General features: G+C 37.5%; 2 protein-coding genes across 11 annotated transcripts in view; both read left to right on the plus strand.

Annotated features, from left to right (window-relative positions):
- The window catches only part of MBOAT2 (membrane bound O-acyltransferase domain containing 2), a 92,131-nt gene extending 70,716 nt beyond the window's left edge, over positions 1-21,415 (plus strand). For all 4 annotated transcript variants that reach the window (XM_068183495.1, XM_068183498.1, XM_068183496.1 and 1 more), the window contains 6 exons: positions 4,137-4,329; positions 6,627-6,730; positions 7,075-7,139; positions 11,797-11,929; positions 14,389-14,540; positions 15,056-21,415. In XM_068183495.1, the coding sequence (XP_068039596.1) occupies positions 4,137-4,329; positions 6,627-6,730; positions 7,075-7,139; positions 11,797-11,929; positions 14,389-14,540; positions 15,056-15,278 (870 nt within the window). In that variant the 3' untranslated portion in view covers positions 15,279-21,415. The remainder of the gene's footprint in view (positions 1-4,136; positions 4,330-6,626; positions 6,731-7,074; positions 7,140-11,796; positions 11,930-14,388; positions 14,541-15,055) is intronic.
- A 3,265-nt stretch (positions 21,416-24,680) lies between these two features.
- Positions 24,681-27,151, plus strand: part of KIDINS220 (kinase D interacting substrate 220) — a 76,064-nt gene continuing 73,593 nt past the window's right edge. For 2 of the 7 annotated variants that reach the window (XM_068183499.1, XM_068183502.1), the window contains exon 1: positions 25,208-25,364. The gene's annotated coding sequence lies outside the window, so the exon portion shown is untranslated. Of the gene's footprint in view, positions 24,770-25,207; positions 25,369-25,712; positions 25,855-27,151 lie in introns of those variants that run through there. The other 5 variants (XM_068183504.1, XM_068183505.1, XM_068183501.1 and 2 more) reach the window with 4 other exon arrangements.

A 27,151-nucleotide genomic window follows, 5' to 3' on the forward strand; every position in this document is an offset into this window, starting at 1 on the left:
ACACAATTTTACTGCATTTGCTGTATCAATTAAAATATTCATTGTCTTGTTCTAGAAGAATGTTTAAATACCATCAACCTTATATTAATACTTTAATTTTGTTATTATTTCAAGAAGAATAAATTTTTAGGTAACTCAAAAAATTTTGAAATCTAGTGGGGGATCAGCAAATGTTAATATCATAAATAAAAAAGAATCCGTGAGCTGAGTTACAGTAAGTTTCATTTCTTGTTAAATACAATTACATAACTGAAGTAGTTCATGCCAGCCTCCTCCTCTATACTGTGTGTGTTGACTGCATGATGTTAACTGGGATTAGTACTTTTGCTGTGTTCATTGCATGTTAAATGAATCAAGTCACCATATTAAAACTTACTTCTTATATCCCTCCTATTGTGCCTTTTTGCAAGCTATCAGTTGTTGGTGCTCAAAGTGGTGTCAACTCTCAGAAATTAATATCTGTCTTTGTAAGTTTCTTTTTATTATGGCTACGCTTAAAATACAAGATTCCTGTCAGCAGATACCTGCTTTCTTGCTTATTATGCAGAATCTTCCTACAGGTTATAATGTTCTTGCTTAAATATATATAGTTTTTGTCTGAGGTACCAACCTCCCCAGAATAATGTGCTTTAATAATGTTCAATATTATGTATTATGTACTGATTCTTTATCAAATTAAGAACAAGTTGATTCAAATAAAATTTTGAAGGTCCCTCTCTACTTTGTTTAATCTATTTTTATATGTTATACATGTTTATGCAGTAATTTATTTCTAATATTTCTGAGCTCTGTGAGTGCTCAGAGCACTCTATTTCTTCTATTAGAAAGAAACACCTTTATTTCTTCAATTAGAAAGCTGCTCCTGAACCCCTTTCTCCAATTAGGTATCTAGCTTTCAACCTAATTATATTCTCATCTAATTTATGCATGTCTAGTTTTGTCCTGACACTGTCTTCTAGCTTAAGTACCTCCTTCCCTGCCCAGTGTTGATCATATTTCATATTTTTATATGGGTATGCCCAGTTGTTCATCAAAACTGAATGAGACAGGTCTTTTTACCTTTTTGTTGTAAAATAATTTGTATTTTGTGCTTCTTCACGAAAGGTCAAAGTTATCCTGCATCTTACTGTCTTTTAATTCCTTAACAGAACTGTTATTTTGCTATGTTGAAAACTTAAAAGAGTAAATGAAATGAAACTTCAAATTACTTCATCCTTGTAAAAATTGACCAACCCTCCTATGTGACTGTGCAATTCAGTGATTTCCAATGTATGCCTTGGCAAAGAAAGCTTAATTAAATAATAGGAAGCGAATGAATGTTTTACCAAATGCATTTCAATAGGTAATTGAAAAATTGAACAATGATTTTGTTGGTGTCATTGCACAGTGTTGTACTTTGAGTCAGATAATTTGATTTGTCTGAAAATAACTTGTCGCGAAAAAACAAACAAAAAGCCACCAAAACCTACCAAACATACCACCACACCTTCCCACCAAAAAAAATTCCAAACAACAAATGCCCCCCCGTAAAATGCCGAAAATTTAGGTTTTCATCTGATTTGCTTCTCTAATCTGACTCAGCCTAAGGAGCAGGGAAATGAGCCCAACCTGCAGGGAAGGAGTGGAGGCAGGGCAAGACTCTGCTTTGCATTGCAGCCGGTGTTTGGCTTGGCCTTCAGAATCTCTGCTTAAGCCAGTCTGGAAACAGCAGCTCCCCAACTTTGTAGAGGTGGGAGATTATCTCCACCACAGTTTTCTAAGGACACGGTTATCCCTGATTCTGTTCCCTGTAAGTGGTATCAGCATGCCAAGATTTATAATTATTGTGTGAAGTAGTGCAATGAAAAAAAAAAAAAAGTTGAATTTATGGCAGAGTACTGTATGAGTTCATTATTTTTTCTTAAAATAAATTTTGTTGAAACCCTGATGCTCTTGTAAAAGAGGTGTTTTCACCTCCACAATTTACTTAAGAACCTTAAGAGAAATACAAAGCATATTTGGTGTTGAATAGGCAGGTGAGTGGCATCTGTTTGCTAATAGAAAAATTGGCAAATACAGGCAGTGGCACAAAGTTGGTTTTTGAACAGAGATAACATTATAAGTGGCCAAAACATTTTTTGAGACTTTATGGTCATCTTCAGATGGAAAGAACCTATTTTATATATTCCTACCTATGTTTTAACTTGCATGTTACTGTTACCAGCTTTTAAGTGTTGTTTCTCTGAAACAAGATTGAACATGACTTGTAATTATGACTTAGGCCTTAAAGTTCAGTCCTTGCAAATATCTTCAGAACTTGGGGTGTTGCCTTCTGATACTTACAAATATCAGACTTTTGCATTTGTCAGATACATACCAGAATTAAAGATTTGTTACTTTTAGTAGTAACTGATTTTATGAACATACATTTCTGTTTAAGATCCTGAAGGTGTTAAGCCAACTGAACTTTCCCTCTTCTGTAGCAGAGAGAGAGATTATTAATAGTTCTGGAATAACAAAGGAACACATTTAGAAAATTAATGCTCTTCACATTGAACTCTTGTAATAGAATAAAGTATTAAAATGAAGCTCATTAGAAAGCAAGTACAAACAAATAATTAAGCACCAGCTTTAACCATTAATAGATAGTCGCCTCCTGAATTATCTGGCTGATGTTTTATTTTAAATCGCTGGGATGCCTGATCCTCTCTGAAATATCTTCTGAGATGAGCCAAGTGAAATATATGCAAGATCTGAAAATACCCTTACTGTTTTACAGCTTTTCCAAGACTAGTTCTTTAATCAGGTTGTACCTGATTAAAGGTACATCTGTGCAACGGGGTGAATCTTTGATACTGTGTGTCTTGCCAAAGTGTGCACTTTCAGTTGGACATTTACTGCCCCATTCTGTATCATGGAAAAAAATTGTCCTTTATTTTGTGACTAGATGTTGAGCAGAACTCTCAGTGAAGCAGGATGTTATCTTTAAAAGTTTGGGTGGGTGTACTGGAAGCAGCACAGACAGGTTCTGGTTATATTTTTGTTTTGATGCTTCAAACAAAAGTAGATTTTTTTTTGTCAAGTTTAGTATCTGTGTAATTGTAATGAAAATTAAAACTGTAGTGTTTAAATATTGAGATTACATAAAATAAAAGCTTGAAAATTGCATTTTAGTGAATTAGCTGTCAAGCTTCTCTTGTTGGTGCTTGGTTTAGTATGTTACTGGGGTCTTTCACACAACATGGTGTCTGCCCTTGGGATGTGGATCAGACTAGTGACTTAGAGCAGTCAGTGTCAGGCATATACTGCTCTGTATGTTTTATAATAGAGCCTTAGAATTCTAAGTTCTACTGAAGATACATACTCTTTACTGTGGTGGTTATAGCAAAGCTGAGTTTTGAGAAAATTTGCATAGGTCCTATCTGAACAACTCACATGTACATATCTGTGAGCATATTATTTGTACCATTGTAACTTGATTACTCTGATTGGGAAAACAGGTCTATCTAGAACTGATTGGCTCAAATTTGGGCTGAAATGCATAAATTACTTTAGTTGGCTTAGAATTTAGATGCTTTGATAATCTAACAGAGATTATTGATGTATTGAGTTGGGCAGAAGTCAAACACTTGCATTATGCCAAAGGGTCCTGAAAAGAAACTGAAGTTTTGCCATTGTTCTGGAATCTCTGCAGTGATAATCTTACTTTGTCCTAGATTATATGTTTTGTGTTATGATGTCTTAACAATTTAATTGCTTCAGTAATTTGACAAGAAAATAAGAAAAAAAAACCTGACTTGCAAAGGGTGCTCTGGTTATTAAAAGGGCTTTTAGACACTCACTGTAGACAGACTGGATTTATTGTGTTGGCCATGCTTACAACTTGATCAATATATATTCCTCAAGTCTCTGTAAAATAAAATATTTTTATAAACTATTTTAAAGTTGCTAGTGTATATTTTATAGTTGCTAGTGTTGTGTAGTTGCTAGCAACTATTTTATAGTTGCTAGTGTTGCTTCAGTAATATATAGTGTATATATTACTGAAAAATTTATATATCTATATGTCTGTATAGGGAAGGAAGATTTTAACTTTCCTTTGTTTCCAGAAGATAAACAAAAAAATGAAGCTGACAGAATCTCCCTTAAATTTTCAGATAGCTGTGGCACAGAAACTCTTGATCTGTGGACTGTCCTTACTCTTCCACATGACTATTACAAAAAGTTTGCCTGTGGAATACAACATTGATGATAACTTCAGAGCTACAGCATCATGGCCTGTAAGGTTTTTCTACCTGTATGTGTCTCTTATGGCTGCCAGACCCAAGTATTATTTTGCATGGACTTTAGGTAAGTGTATGTTTAAAAATATAATAATAACAGAGCATGTATTGAGAGTCATCTGAGATGTGCACACTTAAGTGTGTATTAAAAAGTGGCAGTGCCCTCTTGAGGCCTTAGGAAAACCTGATTGCATTTAAGTCTTCCAAGGTATTAAGTACATTGAATAGTGTCTCTCTTTTTGCGAAGCAATCACTCTCTTTTTGGAGAGTGATAGTGTTCTAATGAACAGTAACTTTAAAAGAAGAAAAAAAAGGCAGTAAATCTAATCTGATGTACAATCCTTCTTTTTTTTTTTTAAATTATTTTGATACCTTTATTTTTGTCATATCTTCAAAGTTAATTTTAAAATCTTTCTGTGGTTAATTATCAGTAATTTGCTTGATGTTATTCAATCACAAAGGAAAATTAATACTTTGGAATTCAGGTATATGATACTGTTGTTAATAGTAGGTGGCATTTTCAGAATTTGATGGGTGACAATTCAGTTTTAGCCTTTGTTTACTAAAAGATTGAATGACTGTTGGGATAACATGCTTAGTAACTTATTTAAGACACTTGAATAGATTGTACAGTTTAAAGAATATTTTGCATTTCCTTTCATGTTACTTGTAAAAAAACACGTACAAGAGGAAGATGCTTTAAGTAAGCTGACATCTTGAAAGTGGCTCACACAACAGATTTCATCAGCTTCCTCCTCCTCTCCAGTTTTACGTACTTGTCTCATAGCTCTTTTGAGAGAAAATCTGTGGGAACAATGCAATAAAGCAAGCTTTAGGGTAGCAGAGAAGCATGACTCATTTACAGCTGCTGGTTTCATTCCTGGTCAATGAATTAAATGCTTTCAGCTTGTCTGGATATAGTAGTTCTGGGGCTTGTTGTGGAAATAAATACTTTTGAATATTTTGCTCTTATACACCCGTATCATCATCTATAAATAGTAGTAGTCATCTGAAAAGTGAATAATTTCAGTTGGGCCTTTTTTTGCCTTTAATACTTCAGTTGGATTCCTCTTTGTGCACTTGCTAGCAGTGTAGAGCTAGCATTCCTCTGGTAAATACCAAAGAAAATAAACTATGCCAACTCTGTACTTCTAGTTTGTTAGCCTTCTTCCTTCCACTTTGTCTCATCTAAACTTATCATTGTACGAGTAGAATGTGAGGGGCTTTAACAGTTTTACTTGGATGTTACACCTTTGAGTTATACATTACTATTCTTTACACTTTAAAAAAAGTGTTAATGAAATTAATTACTTAAAATGAATACTAAAATGCTAGTTAACAAAACGAGTACTTACTCTAGTTACAGTCTTTGCATGCTACCTTGTGAAAGATGGAGTTTGTGTCTCCAGCTGTTTCTAATTGAGCGTAAAACTATTGCCCAGTATTTGAAGTTGGCGTAGCAACATCAGATGTAAGGCAGCAAATTTTGTTGCTTTCAAAGATGTTTTTAAAAAAATTCACAAGGAACTAAAAATATTATAAATTCAAACACATCCTATTTCCTTGTGTGTGGCCACCCTAATTTGGAAAATACAGTTGAGGAGATTTTAGTGTGTGAACTAACAAAGCTCAGACAAAGGTGATGACTGAAAGTGACAGGCAGTAGAGATCCCTTGTATTTTCCTGCATAGTCCAGATGACAGTAGCAGCTTTTTCTCCTAGGGAAAAAATATTGTTTGTTTGGAACATCTGACCTTTGACATGCACTGTAAACACTTCACATTCAAAGGTTTTGTAACAGAGCCCTTGTGCCATTAGTGGAAGTTTGATGAGCTCTGCATTCCTTAGAAAATGACTGGTTTTGTCTGTCAGGTCTGCACTGCTCTCTGTGGGGTGCTGTGAATGTGCACCTGCATGGAGGGAATCACACAATTTAATCTTTATGCTTTAAGCATCACTGTTGCTGCGTAATGAAGACTAAAGGCATGCATCTGAGCATTGAGCTGCTGTTTCAAATGATTAGAACCAGCCACTGTTTTGTAGTCTTGATGCATCTCATTGAGTTTGTTTTTCTGTCTGATTGCTCAAGCAAGTCTGAGTAGTTGGTATGGGAGGCAGGGAACATCTGTACTGTGAAGTAGCTAGTGCTACCTATCATTCTTATGCTTTTGTGCAAGTTTTTGAATTGGAAGCTAGTGTTGCTTGGATTGTTTTCTGTTTGTTCAAGTGATCCTCAGTATTTAAAAGAAAAAATAAGTGTAGTCTTTAAAATGGAATAAGTATTTTGAACAAACTACATGTTGTGTGATGCACAGTTTGTAATACAAACAGTTTATAATTAATTTGTTTCTTGTCTCATTGCAGCAGATGCAATAAATAATGCAGCGGGGTTTGGTTTTAGAGGCTACGATAAAAATGGAGTTACACGTTGGGATCTAATATCAAATCTGAGAATCCAGCAAATAGAGGTTTGTTTCTGGTTCTTTCAAAAAACCCACATGCCCATGTAGGTAGTTGCTCTTAATTTAAATAACTTTTCCTACACATTTGTTCCTTTAGATAGTGAATATGTTCTTAGTCAAAAATTAGGTGTCCACACCTTTAAAAAAAGGGTGGAAAATATCCTGTTTTGAACATGTTCTACTTGTCAGTTGACATCCGAAATATTCTGTGGTTATAAGTAGTTGAGTAAATAACTTATTCAACTCATCACAAATTTGGGTGGGAGGATTTATAATTTATACACAAGAATTTTGAAACACATTGTGACACTCTGCAGTTATGGAAATAATTAGTTTGTTTTACTTTACAGTTTTCCACAAGTTTCAAGATGTTTCTCGATAACTGGAATATCCAAACAGCTCTTTGGCTCAAAAGGTATTTATTTCTTAAAGGAAATTTTTCTCCACTGAAGTTTCTTAGATGAATATTTCTTTGAAGATGGTATAACATTTGTAGCTAACTCCCACAAAATATCACTTGCTTAGCAACTGTGCGGGAGATTCTTCTTGTAATACTTGAAGTAAAGCCTCTGAGTTTAGGACTTCTTTCTTAGTGTAAACTATCAGGGTATGCTAGAATCTGTTTTTCTTCACAGGCCATAGGGAACCTAAAACTGTTAATCTGTGGAGGTGTCTTTTTTCCTTCTCTTAGCATTCAGGCAGTGCATGTTGCTGAGAGCAGCAGGCAAAGTGTACATCTCAGCCTGTGAAGGCTCTGCATTATTTTTAGCCACAGAGTGATACAGGTACTTCTGTATGTTCTGTGAGAGAACTTTCTGTGCTCCTTCCATTATGAGTGTATGACAAGCATCAAACCCTAAAATGTGCTGTCAGCAAAAATTCCAAATGACTCTCTCTCAGCTGCACTCTTTTTCCTTGCCTGGGGAACAGGTACAGTGCCCTGTGAATTACATCATTCTGCTTCTTTGTGGTAAGGAGAAAGTAGAAGTGTTCTTGAGTAGCTCATGGGTGCTGTTTCCCTTCTTCCAGTCAGACTGTTGAGCTGGTCTCCTATCCACAGGTGCAAGTTTTACTGAGACCCCTATCTTGGGATCACTTAGAGGACTTCTCCCCTTATTCTAGGATAGCTGGCAACTGGATGTCTCTTCCATCAAATTTCTTCATAGTATGTTCTCTTTCTTCCATAATTTCATCCCTAAATATTTTGCTCACCCAGTTTAAAAAAGAAATTGAATTTTATGTGATTATTCTGGTTGGCTCAATAGACAATGGAATCTATGGCTAGGATAGTCAACAAAAAATTGCATGTTTGCAGGTATTGAAATGTAGAATTTCAAAAATCAAATATATAATTCAGCTGTTTTGATTTAGAGAACAGATGTTTAAAAGTATTAAAACATAATAGGAAGAGGTTATATTTCAACATGCTTTCAAATCTCCTAACTGGAATGATTCTAAACAAAAAATATTAGTGAAGAAGCATAATATTACTCTTAAAAATTGAAAGAAAAAAAAATGCAAGTCAGTTGCTCAGGGTGATAATAAAAGAAGATGTGAAGAAAAATTAAACTATCTATTTTAATAAGTATTTTTTTAAAACAATAAGAATCGAATCCTTGGGGGTGGTCTAAATTGATTCTGTCAAAGTGAAAGGGTGTGGAAAGATGGATGTTCTGTGAAAGTTTTGTTGCAAGTAAAATAGGTCCATAAACAGTGGTAGAGAATGTACATTTTGTTACTAATCATTTGGTTAGTTGCAATGCTCCAATAATTTGCATAGAGGATAAACTCATAGATTACTTTAAACATCCACTTTTAATAGCTCACCTTTTTTACCATTTTTTAGAAGTACTTAAAACTTCAGCCATTTATCTCACATGAAATACCTGACATTAGCATTTGTTCTGTTCTTTTCTGATTATCACTTGAAGCCTGATTGTGTGTAAAAACAAACTTGTAAAAAATACAGTTAATGGAGCTACAGATCACAAAGAGGTTTAGTAAATATTTAATGTAGATCATAGTATACAGCAATTTAAATTATTGTTACAAGCATGTAAGTTAAAATAGATAGTTACATACTAGCATATATCAACAATATATATAATTATAACATTTCCTGGCTGGCAAAGTTATGTTCCTCTCAGCCTGTTCTTTCTCTTTTACAAAGAAACCATCTCATCCCATTTGTCTTTGGTCACGTTCGCAAAACTTCTGTGGTTCTTTTTGCTCAAATCTGACATCTTTCCAAATCTTCTGTCTTCTTAGAGTAGATGTAGTACTTCTACTAAGACCTTCAAGAATTTTCCCTGACTTTTTAGAGGCAGAGTTGATTAATTGGAGTGGATTAGTTATAATTATTTTCTTTGGGTAATACTGTAATGTATTAGAAAGGGTGTTATCTGTCTTTTTTTGCAGCAGCAATCTACTGTTGATTCATGCTTAGTGGATACTCAGTGTTTCATACGGTTGATCCATATTCATACTCAGCTACACTTTTTGAATAATGTTACGGGAATGGTACTGGTTTGTGTCTTCCACTTTTCTTATTAGATGTTCTATGCTTTGGACTTCATCTTGTTGATTTCAGAACATCCTTCAAGTCTGCCGAGAGCATTTTGGATTCTAGTGCTCTCTACTAAGAAAACAATGCCAATCTCGTCCATCCCACCTTCCACCTCAAAAAAGGAAGGAAAGACAAGGTGGAAGAAATACTTCTCAGTCTACCACCTAAGTTAGTAAAGAAATCATAAAACCAGACTGAAGCCAGTACCTTGCTGAACAGTTGATGCATCGTCCCACTTCTAGAGCATCATGGAACCACCTATATTTGAATAGATTTTCTCAACCTGTTGTGATGACCATATTTCCTTCATTTGTTTCTAGGATCGTCAAATGAAGTATTTGAACATGATTTATTATTGCCAAATCCATGGAAGCATTTAAGTTTACTTTTTATTCTTTGAAATTGAAATCTGAGGAATTTTTTTGTACTGTTTTACCTCACTTACATTGATACAGCTGAAATTTGGCTAGTTAATTTAGTGACTTTTTTGTTTGCTCCTGAATGCTTTCCAGGGATAATTTCAGTACTTTAAACCAAATAAAGACTGAAGACATGTATCACTTTATTAATGAGATGTAATTAGCCACCAGTCACATACATTCAGAATTAATAGCAGTATTAGAACTCATAACATTTCACATATGTTTAGTGCTTTGGTGTAATAAACATTTTTAAACACTCTTCTGTAACTAATCCCAAGCAGATTAAAAAGCACACACGTACGTACACAATTACATGCAAACTGCACCTCCTCTCCTAAGGATGTGTGGGATACAAAACCCTGCTTGCATGCACTGCCTGTGGGAGATGTGGGTGCTCCAGCTTGGTGTGAATCTGGTGATTTCACATGTCCCCTAGAAAAGCCTGGCACAAATCCGTGTGCCTGCAGCTGACAGGGATGAGACACTGCTCCCTGGCATGGTGCACTGCACTGACAGGCCCCTATCTGGATGCAGCTACTCTGTGTCTACCAGGGACATGGTGTTGGTGGGGTGACTTCTGGCAGTGTCAAATGAGGTTTTGAGGAAAAGTATTTTGCTCCAAGATGTCTCCCTGACTCAGCACACATTTTCCTTTGCTTCCCAATGCTTTGCTACTCCTGAAGCTTACATTCTTTGTCAAAAATATCTGTTTACTATTCAGCCTGGCCAGTGTTGCTTTCCTCTTTAAGGTGATCTGTTTTGGTCAGATGTCCTCAGATAGTTTTAAGTATGAGGCCAGCCTCATGTTTTCATCTTAATTGCCACTGTGAGTGAAGCCTTTTAGCAAGAGGAGGGGGTTGTGGACATATCCCACTGAAGACCTCATAAGATAAAACTTACCACATCTATTTGACTGGAATAAACTAAATTAGAAAATTACACTTTTAATCTTCCCCTATTCATAGCCTTTTTACCTTCTGTTCTTCAACATAGACTACATCAGTAGGTTTCAGTGATCTTTATGTGGAAGTTGCAGTAAAGTAGTTATATTAGTAGTGGATATTGTGGCTCTCGGTATCATTATCTTGTCATCTTTGAATAACAGATGTGCATTCTCTTTCTCTGTTACTTGCTGTGTGGTTATAACACCTTTTTACATATTCATGTCTATAGACTTATTAGTTAAAACTCATTTTTGTATGTTAGCCATAGATTTGTGCTCATGCATGCTTGTGGTATTTATTTTTGCTTTGTTAGTTTGTATCTGTTTCCATATTTCCTATTGCTTTTTGGTTTTCAGATCATTAAAGGCATTAAAGAACTCTTGATGAAGCCATATCAGGACATTACCATGTTTCCTATAATTCTTCCACATCAGGATGGTTTGTCATTGTGTCATATAATGTTTTCTTCTAGAAGCCACCTTTCTTGGATTTCTTTTTCCCTTCTTCCTTCTAGAATTCCTTATTATAGAACCTTGCCTAGTAATTCAGAGTCTCAATTTTAAAATAACACAGAGTTCAGCATTCTCCTTATTTGATACTCTCTCAGCACTAGAGTATTTATTACAATTTCATTGTCAGGCTCACCTAATTGTGTCACACAGACACATTTTCAACTGTAGTTTCTTTCTTATTCAAAATTGAAAGTAGTTATTAGTTTTGCCCTGTTCCTATAAGCTGTTCTTATTTTATGGAAAACATTCCTGACTCATCCCAAGAATCTGGCAGTGGTTTGTGCCTTCCAGTGCAGCTTTTCAAACACATTCTTTGATGGCTCAAGATCCCTTATTAATGCCAAAACTCATCTTTGGATGCTTGTGTATCACTTTGTTAGGAATAAGGACAATGTGTGATGGCATTGAGCACAAGTTTAGCACTGAGGGCTGGAATCAGGAGCTGTGAATAGCTGTAAGCGTTTTTTGTAAGCCATAATATAGTGACAACATTATTAAAGAATAGAAAACTGCAATTGTGTTGAAACTTCTTTGTTGGAGATGAAAGTGGTAAAAGTATAAATGATAGCTAGGAAGACTGGGTGATTTGTTTCATGTTACTTATTTTGAATTGTTTCTGACTTGCTAGAGTGTGCTATGAGCGAGCCACCTTCAGCCCAACGATCCAAACCTTCATTCTTTCTGCCATCTGGCATGGGGTTTATCCAGGATATTATTTAACATTTTTAACAGGAGTACTAATGACATTAGCAGCACGAGCTGTAAGTACCAACCAAGTGTCTTCTTAAATAATAAGTTTTGTAAAAGCAAATTGATCATGTTCATTGCTCCAAAGATGCCCTTTACTGTTGATACGCACTCTGTCTGCTAGTGGTGTTTACTTTTTTCATTATGAGAAAAATGGGAATGATTAATTAAAAGGAGGGCTTGATTGGTGGACACAAACAAGACTATACACAGCCTATAACATCTTTGTAGTATATCTTTTGTGGAAGCTCTTCCTCTATTAACTGATGGTGAGTTACTATAGCATGCTGAATGGGTTGATGTTATCTAAACTAATTTTGAAAAAATCAGTGATGATGAGTAGCTTAAAATTTGGGTGTCAGTGCTATGTATTTCTAGAGTCTGCCTCATCCCTAATTTGTCTCCAGTACTATTGTGTAAGGATGATAGCTAAAGAATGTTCCCCCTCAAGCAGCACATAAAAATCTCTAGTGCAGTTACTATTTCAAGTTGGCCAGCCAGTAGTGCAGTCACATTAACAAGCTTTTGCAGTTGCTATTCAGAACCATATGGAAACAGCAAATCTGCCAAGAAATCTCTTACTGTTCTGCCTGAGAAAGCTGTGTAAGAACAGAGACAGGTTTATCAGTCACTCAGTGGAGAAGAGGAGCAAATTACACATCAGATCAGAGGACTGTAACAGAGCACTTTTTTGTTGAAAGAACCAGAGGAGTGAGAAATGAAGCAGGCTGCTCTGTGGTTGCTATAATAGCTAGGGGAAGGTGGTACTTCAGATTTAGGTTGCTACTACATCAATAAAACAAATGCTTCTCTTTCTTCACAAGATATGGGTGTAGTCCTTGTTTGACAGAACCGACTCCTTTACAACAGATAGTGCTTTCTTCTTCCATATCTATCACAGGGAACTTTTGATATTTATCGACCAGGGCCTGGAGCAAAAGCCAAGTTTCTGTGAGAGTTCACAGATAAAAGTTGTTTACTTAGTGAGACTAGTCCAGTAAATTGGAGTGCTCACTGCCCTTCATCCTAGGCTTCTCCAGTAGACTATATTGTATTCATGTTTCATATGTGTCAATCAAAAGGCTAATAAAAAATATTTGGAGTTTCTGTATCAACAGGTACTTAATATTAACTAAGATATGTTAGAGCATATTTGTTATTTAACTCTACTAGTCTTTAATTGCAAAGTTTGACAACAGTGATCCACACTTTGCTCTGTTATGCCTAAGCATGTATCCAACTTATTTTACTGCCTTTAATCATTACAGATTTCATAACTGGGTGTTTACTAGTGGCAGCCATATATTTGTGTTAAAAGTTGTTCTCCAAGTCCTAAAATACAAGATTACACGAAATTTTGTGAAGCTTCATCTGAGTTCTACAGAACTCAGGAACAAATCCTTACATGTGACCATAGGAATAACTAGAGGGAGATGGCAGAATGAAGGATATGTAGCTAGAATTACTTGTTTGACTTAACTAAGTAAAGACTGAGTGGGAATGTGGTATCTACAGGGCAATTAGAGTAAGAAGAACAAGAAGGGTCAAAAGGGTTTTTAATGTAAAGCATTAAATGAGCAGGAGCTAGCCTTGGATACATTCTTTGGAATGAGGAGTTCTAAAGAAACTGAGGGTTAAGAAAGCTGAACAGTGTACTCTGGTGTGCAGCTTTTCAGAGAGCACTGCTTCAGTGCAGGTGACCAGGAGGTGGCAACTGTCATGTCAGGTTGGGGTCAAAGGCTGAATTGAGCCCATCTTAGTTTGTCAACATGTAAGAGTGTGAGCAAGGATAACACTTCAGTCAAAGGAAGGAGAGGCAAAGATTTACTGATGTCTTTATAATTACAGACTTAAATAAAACTGAACCCAACCTTATGTGGGATTTGGATTTGGGTTTCTTAAATATTTCTGGCATTCAATCTTATAAGCAGAATTTTAGAAAAAAAGAAGATTCAGCATAGAAATTTGAGTAATTTTTTAATAATCCCACTTGATGGAAGTTAAGACTCCTGAAATATGTAATTAGAACTGATATTTTGTATATTCTGATATATCCCCTACTTGCCTTAAAATATATTTTTTTAACAAGTGTATGAAAATGGCTGACTATATAGAAGCTTTCGTCAGAAACATTCTGGCCTTCACTTACTCCAACCCTCTATATTTACAGAATGGCTTGATAGAATACAGTGTCTGCCTCATTCATACAAGCACTGCAAATATGCATTGGATTTAGGGTAGGATTAATTTACTTAAATTCTGTTTAAATTGATAAATGCTGAAATTCCCATGCTGGATGAATTGCAGGGAATTTGAGCCAATTCTTGTTGAAATTAATGGGCATTTTGAATAGTTCAAATATATTTGACCAAACTGTAGCATGTAAATTCATCCTGTGACTTTTGTGTCAATGCAACAAACTGAGCTCTCAGGGTTTATTCCTCAGCTAATTTAGTATTACCTGCTTTTTCAGATAAGAAACAATATCAGACACTATTTTGTTGAATCTCCTGCTGTTAAACTATGTTATGATATTGTAACATGGATGGCAACTCAAGCAGCAATAAGTTACACAGTCGTGCCGTTTGTACTGCTCTCTGTAAAACCCTCTTTCACCTTTTACAGGTAAGCATGTTCTACCGGTTTACTTTTCTTTCCCTTGGAATAGAAGTATTTTCAGTGGCAGAAGAGTTCTGAACCTATTTTAGTGACACAATTCTAAGATTGGTTTGTAGCTGAGTGAACTGTATTTCTGTGACTGTATCAACTGTATTGAACAGTGTGTCTTGTGTTGCTGACACTTTCATAATAGACCTATTTTTCAGGGGGCAGGGAAAAAAGAACAATCAAAAACAAACCCAGAGGATACCTCTGAAATGACTATATGTTCTTGGACTATTTTATAGCAAGACTAGATATTGACTTCCCAAAAATAACTTTTGAAAAAAGTTGAAAGCAGACTTCTGTTTACTTTATACCTTGTTACAGTCCAAAATAATGTGAGGGAAGACTTAATTTCTGATTTTCCCCCATTTTACTTTTCTTAAAGGAAATATGAATGTTTTCATATCTTATGTGCAAAGTATATCTGTTAGAGTGGTCAGAGTTTCATTGATTTATTATTTCTGTTTGTTTTTTAGCTCCTGCTATTTCTGTCTTCATATTGCCAGCATCCTGGTGTTGTTGGTATTTCCATTGAAAAGAACTCAAAAAGGAAGTAAAAGGCATGAAAGTGTCCAGCCTGTGTGGTCCAGAAAACTAGAAGAAGAAAGTCTTTTGCAAAAGAACAGTTATTCCACAACAAATAATAGTTTCAGTCAGAAACAAGAAATAACCTGCAGATATCAAACATTAAAGCAGTGATTGAGGAAATACTATGATGAATATATTTTGTATGTTTTCAGAAACCCATTTTTAGCACCTTTTAAAGGGGTTTGTATTTGTTTGCAAAGATATTTAGTAAGAAAAGAACGCATTACCTAGGAAAATCACATACAGTAGCAAGACTGGAAACAAAACAAATTAACCCCTCCCATGCCATGTCCCTGTGGGTCACGCCTTATATGAAGATATTACCATTATTTCAATGGGCACTCAGGACTTGCAACGTATGTCCATAGGGTCATATGTGTGCCCTTTGCTGAATGTACGTTGTGTATCCCAAGGCACTGATGGGGTGGAATAAAATTGTGTCAGTCTAGGATTAACAAATGGAAATTAATTTTTCCAACTGAATGACTTGCCTTAAACCCTCTATTTACTGAAATATTGTTTCTAAGTGGGTATTTCAAGTTTGATTTTATGTGGAAAGTATTTCAAATATATAACACTATGTGCTATAAAGAAGATGATGAGAGGAAATACAAAGTCACTAGAAGACTTTGGAGTCTTTCAAAGGGAATTGCAATAAGCATCTCAGTATTTGGAGGGTTTTCTTATCTCAAACTATTAGAGTACATTACAGAACTGTAAACATTGATGCCAAATTATAGTTAGGTTTCTTTGATAAAGAGTATAATTGCTCTGAATGGAATAAAATGGCCCTTCTGAACGGATTAAAAACACCTGAAGATTTACCTTTTCCAGGGATTGATAGTTGTAATGTAGGTTTCTTTTTATTTTAAAGTACCTAAACCCAGTAATACACTGCCAAGTGGGCTTTGCAGCCAGAGGGGGAAAGACAGCCACAAGGCACAGAAGACAATGTGCAAGCACTGGGATTTCAATGAAAGCGCAGTTTTGCCCTTAAATACTATAAATACTTGTTCTAGAATAGAACTGTTTTAAAAAAAGTAATTTTTAATACTTAAAGTTATTTTGAATTTTCAGGCATCAGTTAGTTGATGATGCTTTCAGTATAAAATAGCAAAATTACCTTGAAGCTCCAGCACATAGGTAGTCAAACATGAAATGACTATCACAACCAATTTCTGTATGCTTGATAATTGATGAACCTTTATCCAAAGAAGTGTGTGAATTTGAGGAAAAGCTTTTTCTTTGAATTAGAATTTTAGATGCAAATTTCATGTCATATTTCTGGCTAACATAATGAAAGAAAGAAATCCTTCAGAATATCTGGCTGTCTGAATTATGGAAGTGTGTCAAGGAAACAATGTAGTGGTTATATCTATTTCCAATCATTTATTGTGATGATGGTTAGTGCTAGAGTACTACTGTTAAAGGGCTACATTTTAATTGCATATATTCTGTATTTTCATATAATTTTTTAAGTAAACACAAGCTGTTTATCCATGTGGGGTTTATTCTTAATTTTAAACCAGATAGAAAATAATACCAGAGAAAAATAATGCAGCTGGTTGATTAATAACTAACAAATTATCAAGGAAAATTTTGCCATAATATTTTGAAACCTAAAGTTTTCATCAAATATCTAGCTCCAGTTGGATGAGTATTCTTACTACCACAAGTGCAATGATGGATATATCCCCAGAAGGACCAGACCCTAAGTTAGGTCAGAGTTGTTTCCTTGCTGTCATAACTCTCTGGCCCTTGGCTCCTTGTCTAAAACTCCAGGAGGAAGAGAACATAACTTCCCATATATGTACGTTAGCACTAATTATTCTACTCAGAAAGGGAGAACTGAATATGAAATGAGAGTGGATGAGTGTGTTTAGATGAGGAGAGATGTTCATTGTTTCAGTGACAGCTGTATTATCTTTAAGATAATCTGACTTCCAAATCCTTACTTTGATTGCCCAGGTAGACTTCCCCTAACATGGGGTTGTGGTTGTCATACACTTCTTTGGCACCACGTTATGGTTTTCTTTTTGTTAATAAGTAAGGATATGCTTGTTTGTTTGATCATCCTTGTTAGATACAGAATCAGGAAAGACAGTTTTTTGCATTCTGTACTTGAAGGGACATTTACATAAAGGAGCAGAAAAAGATATGCATATTTCTGGGTGGGTAAGTAGAAATAGGACTGATTCTTTCAGCATTTGTTACTCTTGAACTTAAATTCATCTTATTGGTGCAGTCTCCAAATCTATTTAAGAAAAACCACTTTTGCATACCGGTACAATATGCTGTTTTCCTATTTATCTTCTCATACTCTTGATTTACTGTTTTGGCATGCGTGCTCATGTGTGCTGTGGAGGCTTACTAATTCTTCTTTATGAAATATGGAAACAGTTGTAAAGACTCCCAGAAAATTGGCAGATTTAGGGTAGTGCAGACTGGTACTTCAACATGAGTGAATTCAGAGGTACAGTTTTTTTCAGAACTTCTTTATGTAGGGAAGTTGAAACAACTAAGAAAATACATTCATACTTTCATTGAGCGCAGATGGCAAAATACAGGTTTCAAAATTGGACATGACTTTTTTCTTTATGATTTGAACTCATTAAGTAATTGCAACACAAGAAAATGATGACAATTAATTCTTCACAGAATTTAAGTATAGTGTCCTGGAATTTACCCTTTAAATGCCGTTGTTAGGTATAAAAGTACTTTGAACAAAAATCTGCTCTTCATGAGAATGAATTCTCTTGAGGACTATGGAAAGAACTGTTTTATTTTAATGCCAGCGCCCTGATTTTAGTCAGACTGGGGTTTTGATATCTCTTTCCCTCTGCTTTACTCATTTTCTGCCTTGCTATCACACTGGATCCTTTTTATCCATTCAGTCAGAAAGTCAAGAGCAGCCAGCCCTAATGCTTTAGATAATTTTTAGGTTTTACACACACCATTTGATAATACTGAATTTGAAAGGATGGCAGTGATTTTTATTGCTCTTCCTGACAAAAAGTGTCGAAAGTGTATTTCCTATATATATGTTTTGGACATGAAGGAAACATGGTTTTAAAAGTATTCTTTCACTTATTAAATAATGTTTATCCAAAAGGTAAAAGTATTTCCTGTATTGCAGATCAGCACACTATGAAAAGTAAATGCAACATATCATTCATAATTTTACGGTGCTTTGCAGATATTTGCCTATTGTGAACAGTTCATTCAGGCACTTAATGAGTTAATGTTAGTTAGTAAATGTAGTCACCCCGGTAGTAACTATTTGCTTGCTTAATGGTTCTTAACTTTGATGATTCTGTATTAATGAGAGATATATTTTACATATTTAAATAATACTTTCAGTGGTGCCCACTACTGTTGTAATCAAAAAGGCTTTGTTAGCTTTGCAGTTACAGATATGTCCTTCTTATTCAGGAAACGTATTCTTCCCTGGCCATTCCTTAAGTTGACATGTAGACAAGATTTCAGTAATTGATTACATTTGAAAATGTATTACATGTAAAAATATCGGTATGCATTTCAATATGCTCTTGATAACAAATCACACTTCAGTGATAAGACCATGAAGAGACCTTGGTATAGTCCCTGCTCTACACTGACATACGGTATAAATTTTACCAATATAGTAAATTACTTATTAGAGGAATTTTACACTTGAAGAACTTGTTCTCTTTCCTCCAGGGGAATAAGTAATATTAAAATAAATGCTAGGCTTGTATGGCAGGATGCACATTAGGTAGTTTTGTCTCTTTTGATGGCATTGATTTGGATAGTGGTAAAATGTCTTCTGATGCAGAGGAGATGTTTGAGATCATCACCTCCTGTCTAATTAATATCAATAGTAATTTTAAGAAAATTTAGATTTTTTTTTTCTCTCAGAAGCTTTGCAAACAAGTTGTTGACAATTTGTTTAAATACGTGGTCAAATGTGTCTTCACGTTTGCATTAAAATGTGTAACTTGCTTATATGTGATCTTTCACATGTTCAACTTTATAAGTTGGCCTTGAAAGAAATTTAAAAGCACAAATTACTATAGTTTAGGCTTTCATTTCCCTTATCTTTAATTCTTTCACTTTGTAATTCTAATTGAATTCTGAAATCAGGCTTGAGAATTTGATTTTCATTGAAAATTTTGAAATACTGCCATCCGTGTAGATCATTGTTAGAAAAACAAATGGAAATAAATTTAAGGATTTTAATATGATGTAGACTATGTATTAAAAAAAATACACATTAGTTCTGTGCTGATTCATCACAGCATTTCACTACATGATTGACCTTTATGTATTTATTTAGGTCCAATAATACTCTGAACTGCACTTGGTGTATTTTTCAATTTTCCTGTTGAAAAATCAATTGACAATGAGTACTTCAATAAGTATTTAAATGCTACTCTGAATAAGTAAGCAGGCACTCTAGTGAATTGAGCCTACTCTCATAAGATTACCAGATTTGTCTGCATCTCAGCTGGTTTGCACTGTCCATCTTCATCCTCAGAGTCTTGGTGGAAAAGGATGGCAGTGGAGAAGTCTCTGGTCAGAATGTGTCCCCTTTGTGGCGGGAAGGGTTTGCCACAATTCCTGCAGGGAGCTAACCCTCTGTGCAGAGCTTGGCAGAGGTTCTACTTGCTTGTGGCCCAGGCTGCAGCTGCTCTGGACTACATCTGGCTGGATTTTTGACATGTTTGCTGTCCTAATCTAGATATATTGCAAACACCATGAAATCCAGGCATCCACAAAGTCACCCCGCAAAGTTACAATTACAAATACTGCAACACTTGTTTATTATGGTCAAAGCTAAATGAAAAAAAGATTTCTTAAAAACTTGTTTCAGAATGGGCTTTTTGTAGGATTTTTACAAAATCTAACCATCAAATGTATCCATTTTCATCACATTAAATATTTAAACCCCAGTTTTGCTCAGTTTAGGTATACAAATGTGCAAAAGCAAATGTTGCCACTTTATCATCATTTGTGCATTAGCTGTGTGTCCAGTGACTTAGACCTGGTTTTGGTTGTAGATGGTTTTAGATTTTCTGAACCCATGTACATATCCATATAAACATTGCATAAATTTTGAATTGAAAAACTGTGTGACTTCAGAGTGAGGTCTGAGGTTGGGCTACTTCTGGAGGAAGGTTTTTGTCTTGCTAGTGACTCAGTCCAGCACCTTATTTCAAACAAACCTCTTGGCAAAAGAGACCTCTCTCTGCACAATCTTTTTCCTTCCTTTTGTTCTCTAAGGGGGAGGTACCCTAGGCTGGATTTTCATTTAGGTTTCACTATAATATGTCATATGAATAGATAGCTGGGGTCCATGCTCTAGCCAGATTAGGCTTGAAAATGGGGACAGTGTAATCTGAAACAAAAAAATAGAGAAAATGGGGTGCCTAGAGACTGGTAATCAGAAAGTGCAACACTGCTTATTAAAGGTGCAACAATTACTACAGTAAGTTAAGGAGTATTTGCCTATGCATCTTTTGCCTTTCTCTGTGTTTTTCAGTTCTCTTTACATCTTTTCTTTGTAACTTCTTTTGTCCAGTGGTGTTGACTATTTCTGTGGAGAATCTGCTGATGTGTCTTACTGTGACAAAGGTGTCAAAATGCTACAATAGTAATTAGGTAGTTACTCTAAAATCCCAGACCTCAGATGTGTTCTAGATCAGTTAGAAGAGAACATTCAAAATGTATTGGATGAAAAATAGTGTAAGATGGGTAATACAGCATTATTCAAAGATGTTGTAATAAGTTATTCAATTTAAGAATTTAAAATATGGAACTTTATTCTTTCCTGCCTTGGTTACACATTCAAAGGAATAGTTTTACCTCAGTGCAGAAGTAGTTATGCCTCCAACCACCCGTATGTTAAGGTGAGAGAACACCCCTAAAAGTGGATAGCTACAGTATTCCTAAATTTGCCTTTCCTGGTTCAGATTATAATACATTGTCAGTGAATTTCATTTTTATTATTCCAAAATATATATTTTTTAAAAAGTGTTATTTTTCAACAGATCCATAAACTAAGTGTTGGTGTATGGTAAAATTAAAATACCACTGTTAGTTACACTGTGATTGTGATATTTTAATAATTACTTATTTCTAATTTGTCTCAGCAGTGCTGCAGAAGCAGCATGCTGTTATGTTTTAAAGGTGTTTTTAACTTGCCTATAAATGTTCTTTTCTAATTTGTGTCTTTAAATCTGATTAAACTGTAGTTTAAAGAAAGTGAACTTGTTTTTCTAAATTCTTTGCTGTCTATCTTTAATGAGTGGTGAAGAACAAAATTATTTTAATGCAGTTTCTCCTTTTAGATTGCTAAGTATACATTGCATGCATTTACACTGTTATTTGGAATGTTCTAGTTCAAAATTTCATTTATTTAGTTTGTTTTCTAGAGCTTATATACAAGTATATGTATATGATTATTTTTCAGTAGAGCTAGTAAACAGAATTTTGGGTCTAGCGTCTTGTTAGTTAGGAAAGGTGCTTAAGCAATTTAAACCCTCCATCTCAGAGCATGTTGCTACCCAATGAGTGCGACTTCTGGATATGACAACCAGGGCGTTTTTAGCTTGAGAAATGGAAACCTCATAACTGAGAAATCAAATTTGGTGCTTTGCAGAAGCTGTTGCTTTAATTGCTGGTTCCAAAGAAGTAGGGCTAAATGTGTACCATATGTGCACATTTTTTTTCTTTTTCAAACTCAGCTACCAGGACTCTGATAAGGCAGTTTCTGTTGGCTGGTGACAGTATGTCAAAGCTGGCTGAGACTCCTGGACCTGCAGGTTTTTACCATGTGAGCTTAAATTGTTGGAGAAAATAAGAGATATTAGGTGTCACTACTAAAGAGGGGCTGTTTCCATCACTTCCTGTCTCACACTGAATAATTTTCTCCCTGTGTTTAGAATTCTCTTTTAGCAAGTGGTATCACAGGAGATTAAAATACTTGCCATTCCAACACAAGGGACTACAGATGCAATTTTAAAAGGTCTGGTGAAGGTCTGATGTTGTCATTTTAACCAGAAGTTAGACTGCAATGGAAATTGCCTTCTCAAATATGCATTCACAACAGTCAGTCAGGAGTATGAAGTGTCCTCATGAACTCAACATTGCTGCATTTAGTGAAAAACTAATTTGAAGAGATTAAAATAAAACACAGCTTTCTGCTACTATGTGTTGTAAATTGTTAAGTTGCTGCACAGAAGAATACATACTTGAGAGCATCTTGGTGCCAGCAGATATTTTCTTGTGCCTGTAATTAACTTAGTTCCATCTCAGTAACTTCCTGATAACATGCAGAATGTTTCAGTATAGAATACAGACATAGTTCTAAGGGGAGATGTCTTCAACCTAATTACTAGGTGAGAGTTGGAGATCAGTCCAGAGTTTGGCAGTACATCTTACAGCTCTTCCTAAGGTGGTCATATGTAGTAGCAAAGGAGTTATTTCTCCATGGGGGCTGCACATGATCTTTCCAAACTGAATAAATAACAACTGCACCATGTTTCACTGTGTATGTGAATTAGTCACTGATGGGAAAGTGTTGCTCCTGATCTAAACATAGGGTAAAACTTAGAAGAGCACAAGGATGTTAGTAGCTGGATCCATCTGTAGCAAAAGTGAGCGATAGTGAAGGACCATATGGGAAACTGCCTTTTCTGCCTCCATATTCACAGTGTTTGTACAGTTCCTTTTTATGCAGGAGGGAAGGAGCTACTGTTTCTGCCTGATATTTGTTAACTACATGGTGAGAACACAGCTAACACTTGATGAGTGAGAACACTATGATATGGGAATAAGGATTTGAGTGATGGGAGATTATGAAGTGAGATACTAATACACATTTCTGTAAAAAGTGTGAAAAAATAGTATTATCTTGAAAGTGTTTCAAAATCTATAAAACGTAAGAGGCTAACACAGGCAGTCTTGTCAGACTGTGGTTTCTCTTAGGTACACAAGATTATATGGGTGCCTGAAGCATCAGGACCATTCTTCCTTGTGTAGTGGCCCTTATGCATACGTTCAGGTGGCGCAGAGAGCCCTTTTCAGCCCCACATTAACTGCAGGGACTCATCCTCCATTTGGTCACATTCCATTTCTGCAATTTAGTGTAAAGAAGGAGAATGTGTTCTATATACTTAATTTTTCCCAGTTTTTCAGCTAAAGCAATATTTTGGTGCAAGATTAAGTGGATTTAGCTTTTGAATTTCACTTTTTGTGCCTTTGCTTTGTATTAACAACTTTAGAGCAGGTAAGGAAACTGTATATTTTATCAGGACTTTGAGGTCATTGGAGAATTCTTGCTTAAAAAAATGAGCAAAGCCCTTGCTGCATGGTTTCTGGTTTGTAAGTATTGGGGTATAGAGGAAGCCCTGACAGATATTTCTTTAAGAAGGAAAGAGTCATGGCTCTTTACTGAGATTGAAGATCTCAGTGTTGTAAAGAATTATATCAGTGCCTTGACCCTTGAAACTCAGTAATAAGCACCTTAGAAATAAGCAGTACTGTGGGAACTATGCTTCTTTCCCTGGCTGGTTTGTTGCCATCGTTGGTTTAGGCAAGGTTCTGTGATCTCCTGGAGAGATGTTATTGCTGCAGTCATCAGAGATCATCTCTCATCTAGTTGTCCAGATGAATTAAACACATCCATAATCATGGATTTGGACTGTGCTGAAGATGGAAATTTTCAAAATACCCATGAAGATACTTGGACATCTGGGTTGTGGGGAGTCTGAGAGAACTTGGTGGGTCTCAAGGTATGTGGTGGTATTGCAAAATGTGCATTATGTCAACATTATCTTAAATCAGGATGTACTTGATATTTGGTCTTTATATACTTTCAAGTCTACTCAGCAAGAAAGGAGACGTAATCAGTAGAACAGATAGCAGCTAGTATCCCTTAATCAGGACATCCTGGAGCTAACAAGGTTTAAGGATGAAGTAAATCAAGATGTTGATGTTATGTCTATGTATATATTGCCACCTTGGCAAAAGACTCAAGGTCCATGGATCCTATAGTTGGTCTATCTTCATTATTATACTAAAAATCAGTCATGAAGGTCAGAAAGACCCTGCCCAGGAGAAGATCCTTCCCCTGAGCATGCACAGAAATCAGCTGGGGTTAAGTGACTTGCATGAAAATTACAACCCAGCCAATAAAGGAGAAGCTGCACTTGGGAGGTTACGGACACAGCTTCTATGTATAAACCACAGAAACATAAAATATTCTGAGTTGGAAGGGACCCATCACAATTACCAAGTCCAATTCCTGGCCATGCACAGCACAACCCCAAGAGTCACAGCATGGACCTGAGAGCATTGTCCAAACGCTTCTTGAACTCTGTCAGCCTTGGTGCTGACAACTTCCCTGGAGAGCCGGTTCCAGTGCCAACCACCCTCTGGGTGAAGAATCTTTTCCTAACATTCAGCCTCAACCTCCCGGCTCAGCTTGTTGCTGTTCCCTCGGGTCCTGTCACTGGTCACCACAGAGAAGAGAGAGATCAGTGCCTGCTCCTCCTCTTTCCCACACGTGGAAGTTGAAACTGCAACGAGGCCTCTCCTCACTCTTCGCCAGACTAAGACGAGTGACCTCAGCCACTCCTCGTATTTCCTCGGCTCAAGGCCTTTCACACAATCTTCTTTGCCCTTCTTTGGACGCTCTCTAACAGCTCAATGTCTTTCTTATGTTGTGGTGCCCAAAACTGCCCCCAGGGCACAAGGTGAGGTCCCTTTCCACGGCGCTGCTTTCCAGCCTCTCGTTCCCCAGTCCGTCCGTACATCAGGCACCAGTTGTTTACTACCCTTTCTCCCCTTCTCTTCTATCAGAAAGCAGCCAGGGGTGACTGCTGGTGGCTCTCCAGGGCGGTGCCACGCTCTGCGCTGCCCAGCGCTGCGCTTCGGCTCAGCCGTGCCCACTGTGCGCCGCGGAGCTCCCGGGCAGGGCAGTGCCCGTGCCCGTGCCCGCGCCCGCTGTGGCCGCCGCCCGCGGCGATGGGTGCGGCCGGAGCCGGGCGGAGCCGCCCCGCGCGTCACGGCCCGGGCGGGCGGAGTGCAGTTGCGGAAGATGGCGGGCGCCGCCGGGCCCAGCTGAGCAGCGCTCGGGGCCGCCGCCTCCCTCCGTGTCAGGCTCCTGCTAGGCCCAGGCAGCCGCCGCAGGGGCCGAGTGCGCCCGGCCGTGGGGTGAGTAGCGGCGGGAAGGCGGGGGGCACCGGCCGGCCGCGGAAGGGCAGGGGAAGGGCACGGGCTGTGGTGTGGGCGGCGCTCCCGCTGCCAAACAAAGGCCGCCGCGGGGCCGCTCCCGGCGGGGTCCCGGGGAAGCGCTGGGCTTGGGCGGCTCATGCCCGCCGTGGCTCGCGGGCCCGGTCCCGGTCCCCTCAGTGCAGGGCCGCGGGTCGGGAGCGGCGGCGCGCCCGCTCCGCTCTGCCCTGCCCTGGGCATCCCGGGGCTCCCGCGGTGCCGTGTGCGGGCCGGACCGGCCTCGGTGTGCGGGTGTCGGGGACACCGCCCCGTGGGTGAAGCATCCCGCGGGTGCCGCGGGCACGGCCTGGGGTCCCCGTCATCACTGTCCCGGGGTGGAGGAGCCTCTTGTACCGTGTTTCTTTCTTGTTGACTCGGAAAGGTAGATAAGGGTTCGACTCGTCAGGAAAGTTTTTGGCATCTAGTTTCGAAGGTAAAGAATAACAGAACGGCTGAGGATGGGAGGGACCTCCCCAGGTCATAGGGTCCAGTCCTTCTCCTCGGATAGGGACAACAAGAGTGGATCTCCCGGACCATGCCCAGAGGGCTTTGGTGTGTCTCCAAGAAAGGAGATTCGGCACCTTGTGCCAGTGCTGGGTCGCCCTCTCAATAACAAAGTGTTTCCTGATGTTCCGACAGAGACTCCTTTGAATGCAGAGGAGGGTCTGGAGCACAAGTCCTGTGAGGAGATGCCGAGGGAGTGCTGGGGGTGTTTAGCCTGGAAGAGAAGTAGGCTCGGGGGTGACAGTATCACTCTCTACAACTACCTGAAAGGAGGTTGTAGCCAAGTGGGAATCAGCGTCTTCTCCCAGGTAACAAGTGATAGGACAAGAGAATGTAGCCTCAGGCTGTGTGGGAGGACGTTTAGCTTGGATGTTAGGAACAATTTCTTCTCAGAAAGCGTGGTTAAACATTGCAATGGGCTGCCCAGGGAGTTGCTGGAGTCACTGACCCTGGAGGTGGTTAAGGAAAGACCGCTTAGTGCCATGGTCTAGGTGACATAGTGGTGGTGTTCAATCGCAGGTTAGACTCAGTGACTTCTCAGAGGTCTTTTCCAGCTTAACTCATTCTGTGTTTCAGTTTCTGTCCATTGTCTCAGGTCCTGCCACAGGACATCACTGGAAGAGTAGCAAAATGTCTTAAAGGTAGTGGGGGCTTTGCCACTTTGCATATATGCTTAAAAATTGGTTTGAAAAGTGATTTCTTCTCTATAACTTTTGGTAAAGGATTGATGGTGGAATAATTTAGTAATATGTCTTTTGCTGGAAAAGTGTTTGAATTGTTAACTGATTAATTACTTGAAACTCCCCCCCCCATCAAATAGTAAAGAAATGGACAGAAAAACAGAAGATCTTTTTCTGAGATCAGACCGTGTAAGAAAACCCATCTTTTTGTCTACTGGATAGGCATCTATTCTTTGTTCTGCCACAGCGTTTATTTAAAATAAATTGGTTATTAGGTAATTAATATCTGCTTGAAGTTGTGTGACCACAGCTTATGAAATAGTACCATATTAGTTTAAAGTTCTACATCACACCGTTCACTCTTTTTAAGTGGAAGCACTCCAAAACTTAGATTTTTTTTGTCATATAACATGTTTCTGTGACTAACAAACCCTTGATTTTGTGATACAGAGAAACGTGTTGGCCATATGAGATTGTAAGATGACATTGCAGACTTTCTTGTGCTTTTGTGTATTTTGTACAGGTTTTGACAATTGGTTTGTGTTC

The sequence above is a fragment of the Anomalospiza imberbis genome, chromosome 3 (genome assembly GCF_031753505.1).
Source record: "Anomalospiza imberbis isolate Cuckoo-Finch-1a 21T00152 chromosome 3, ASM3175350v1, whole genome shotgun sequence".
In the NCBI taxonomy this organism is placed as follows: Eukaryota; Metazoa; Chordata; class Aves; order Passeriformes; family Viduidae; genus Anomalospiza; species Anomalospiza imberbis.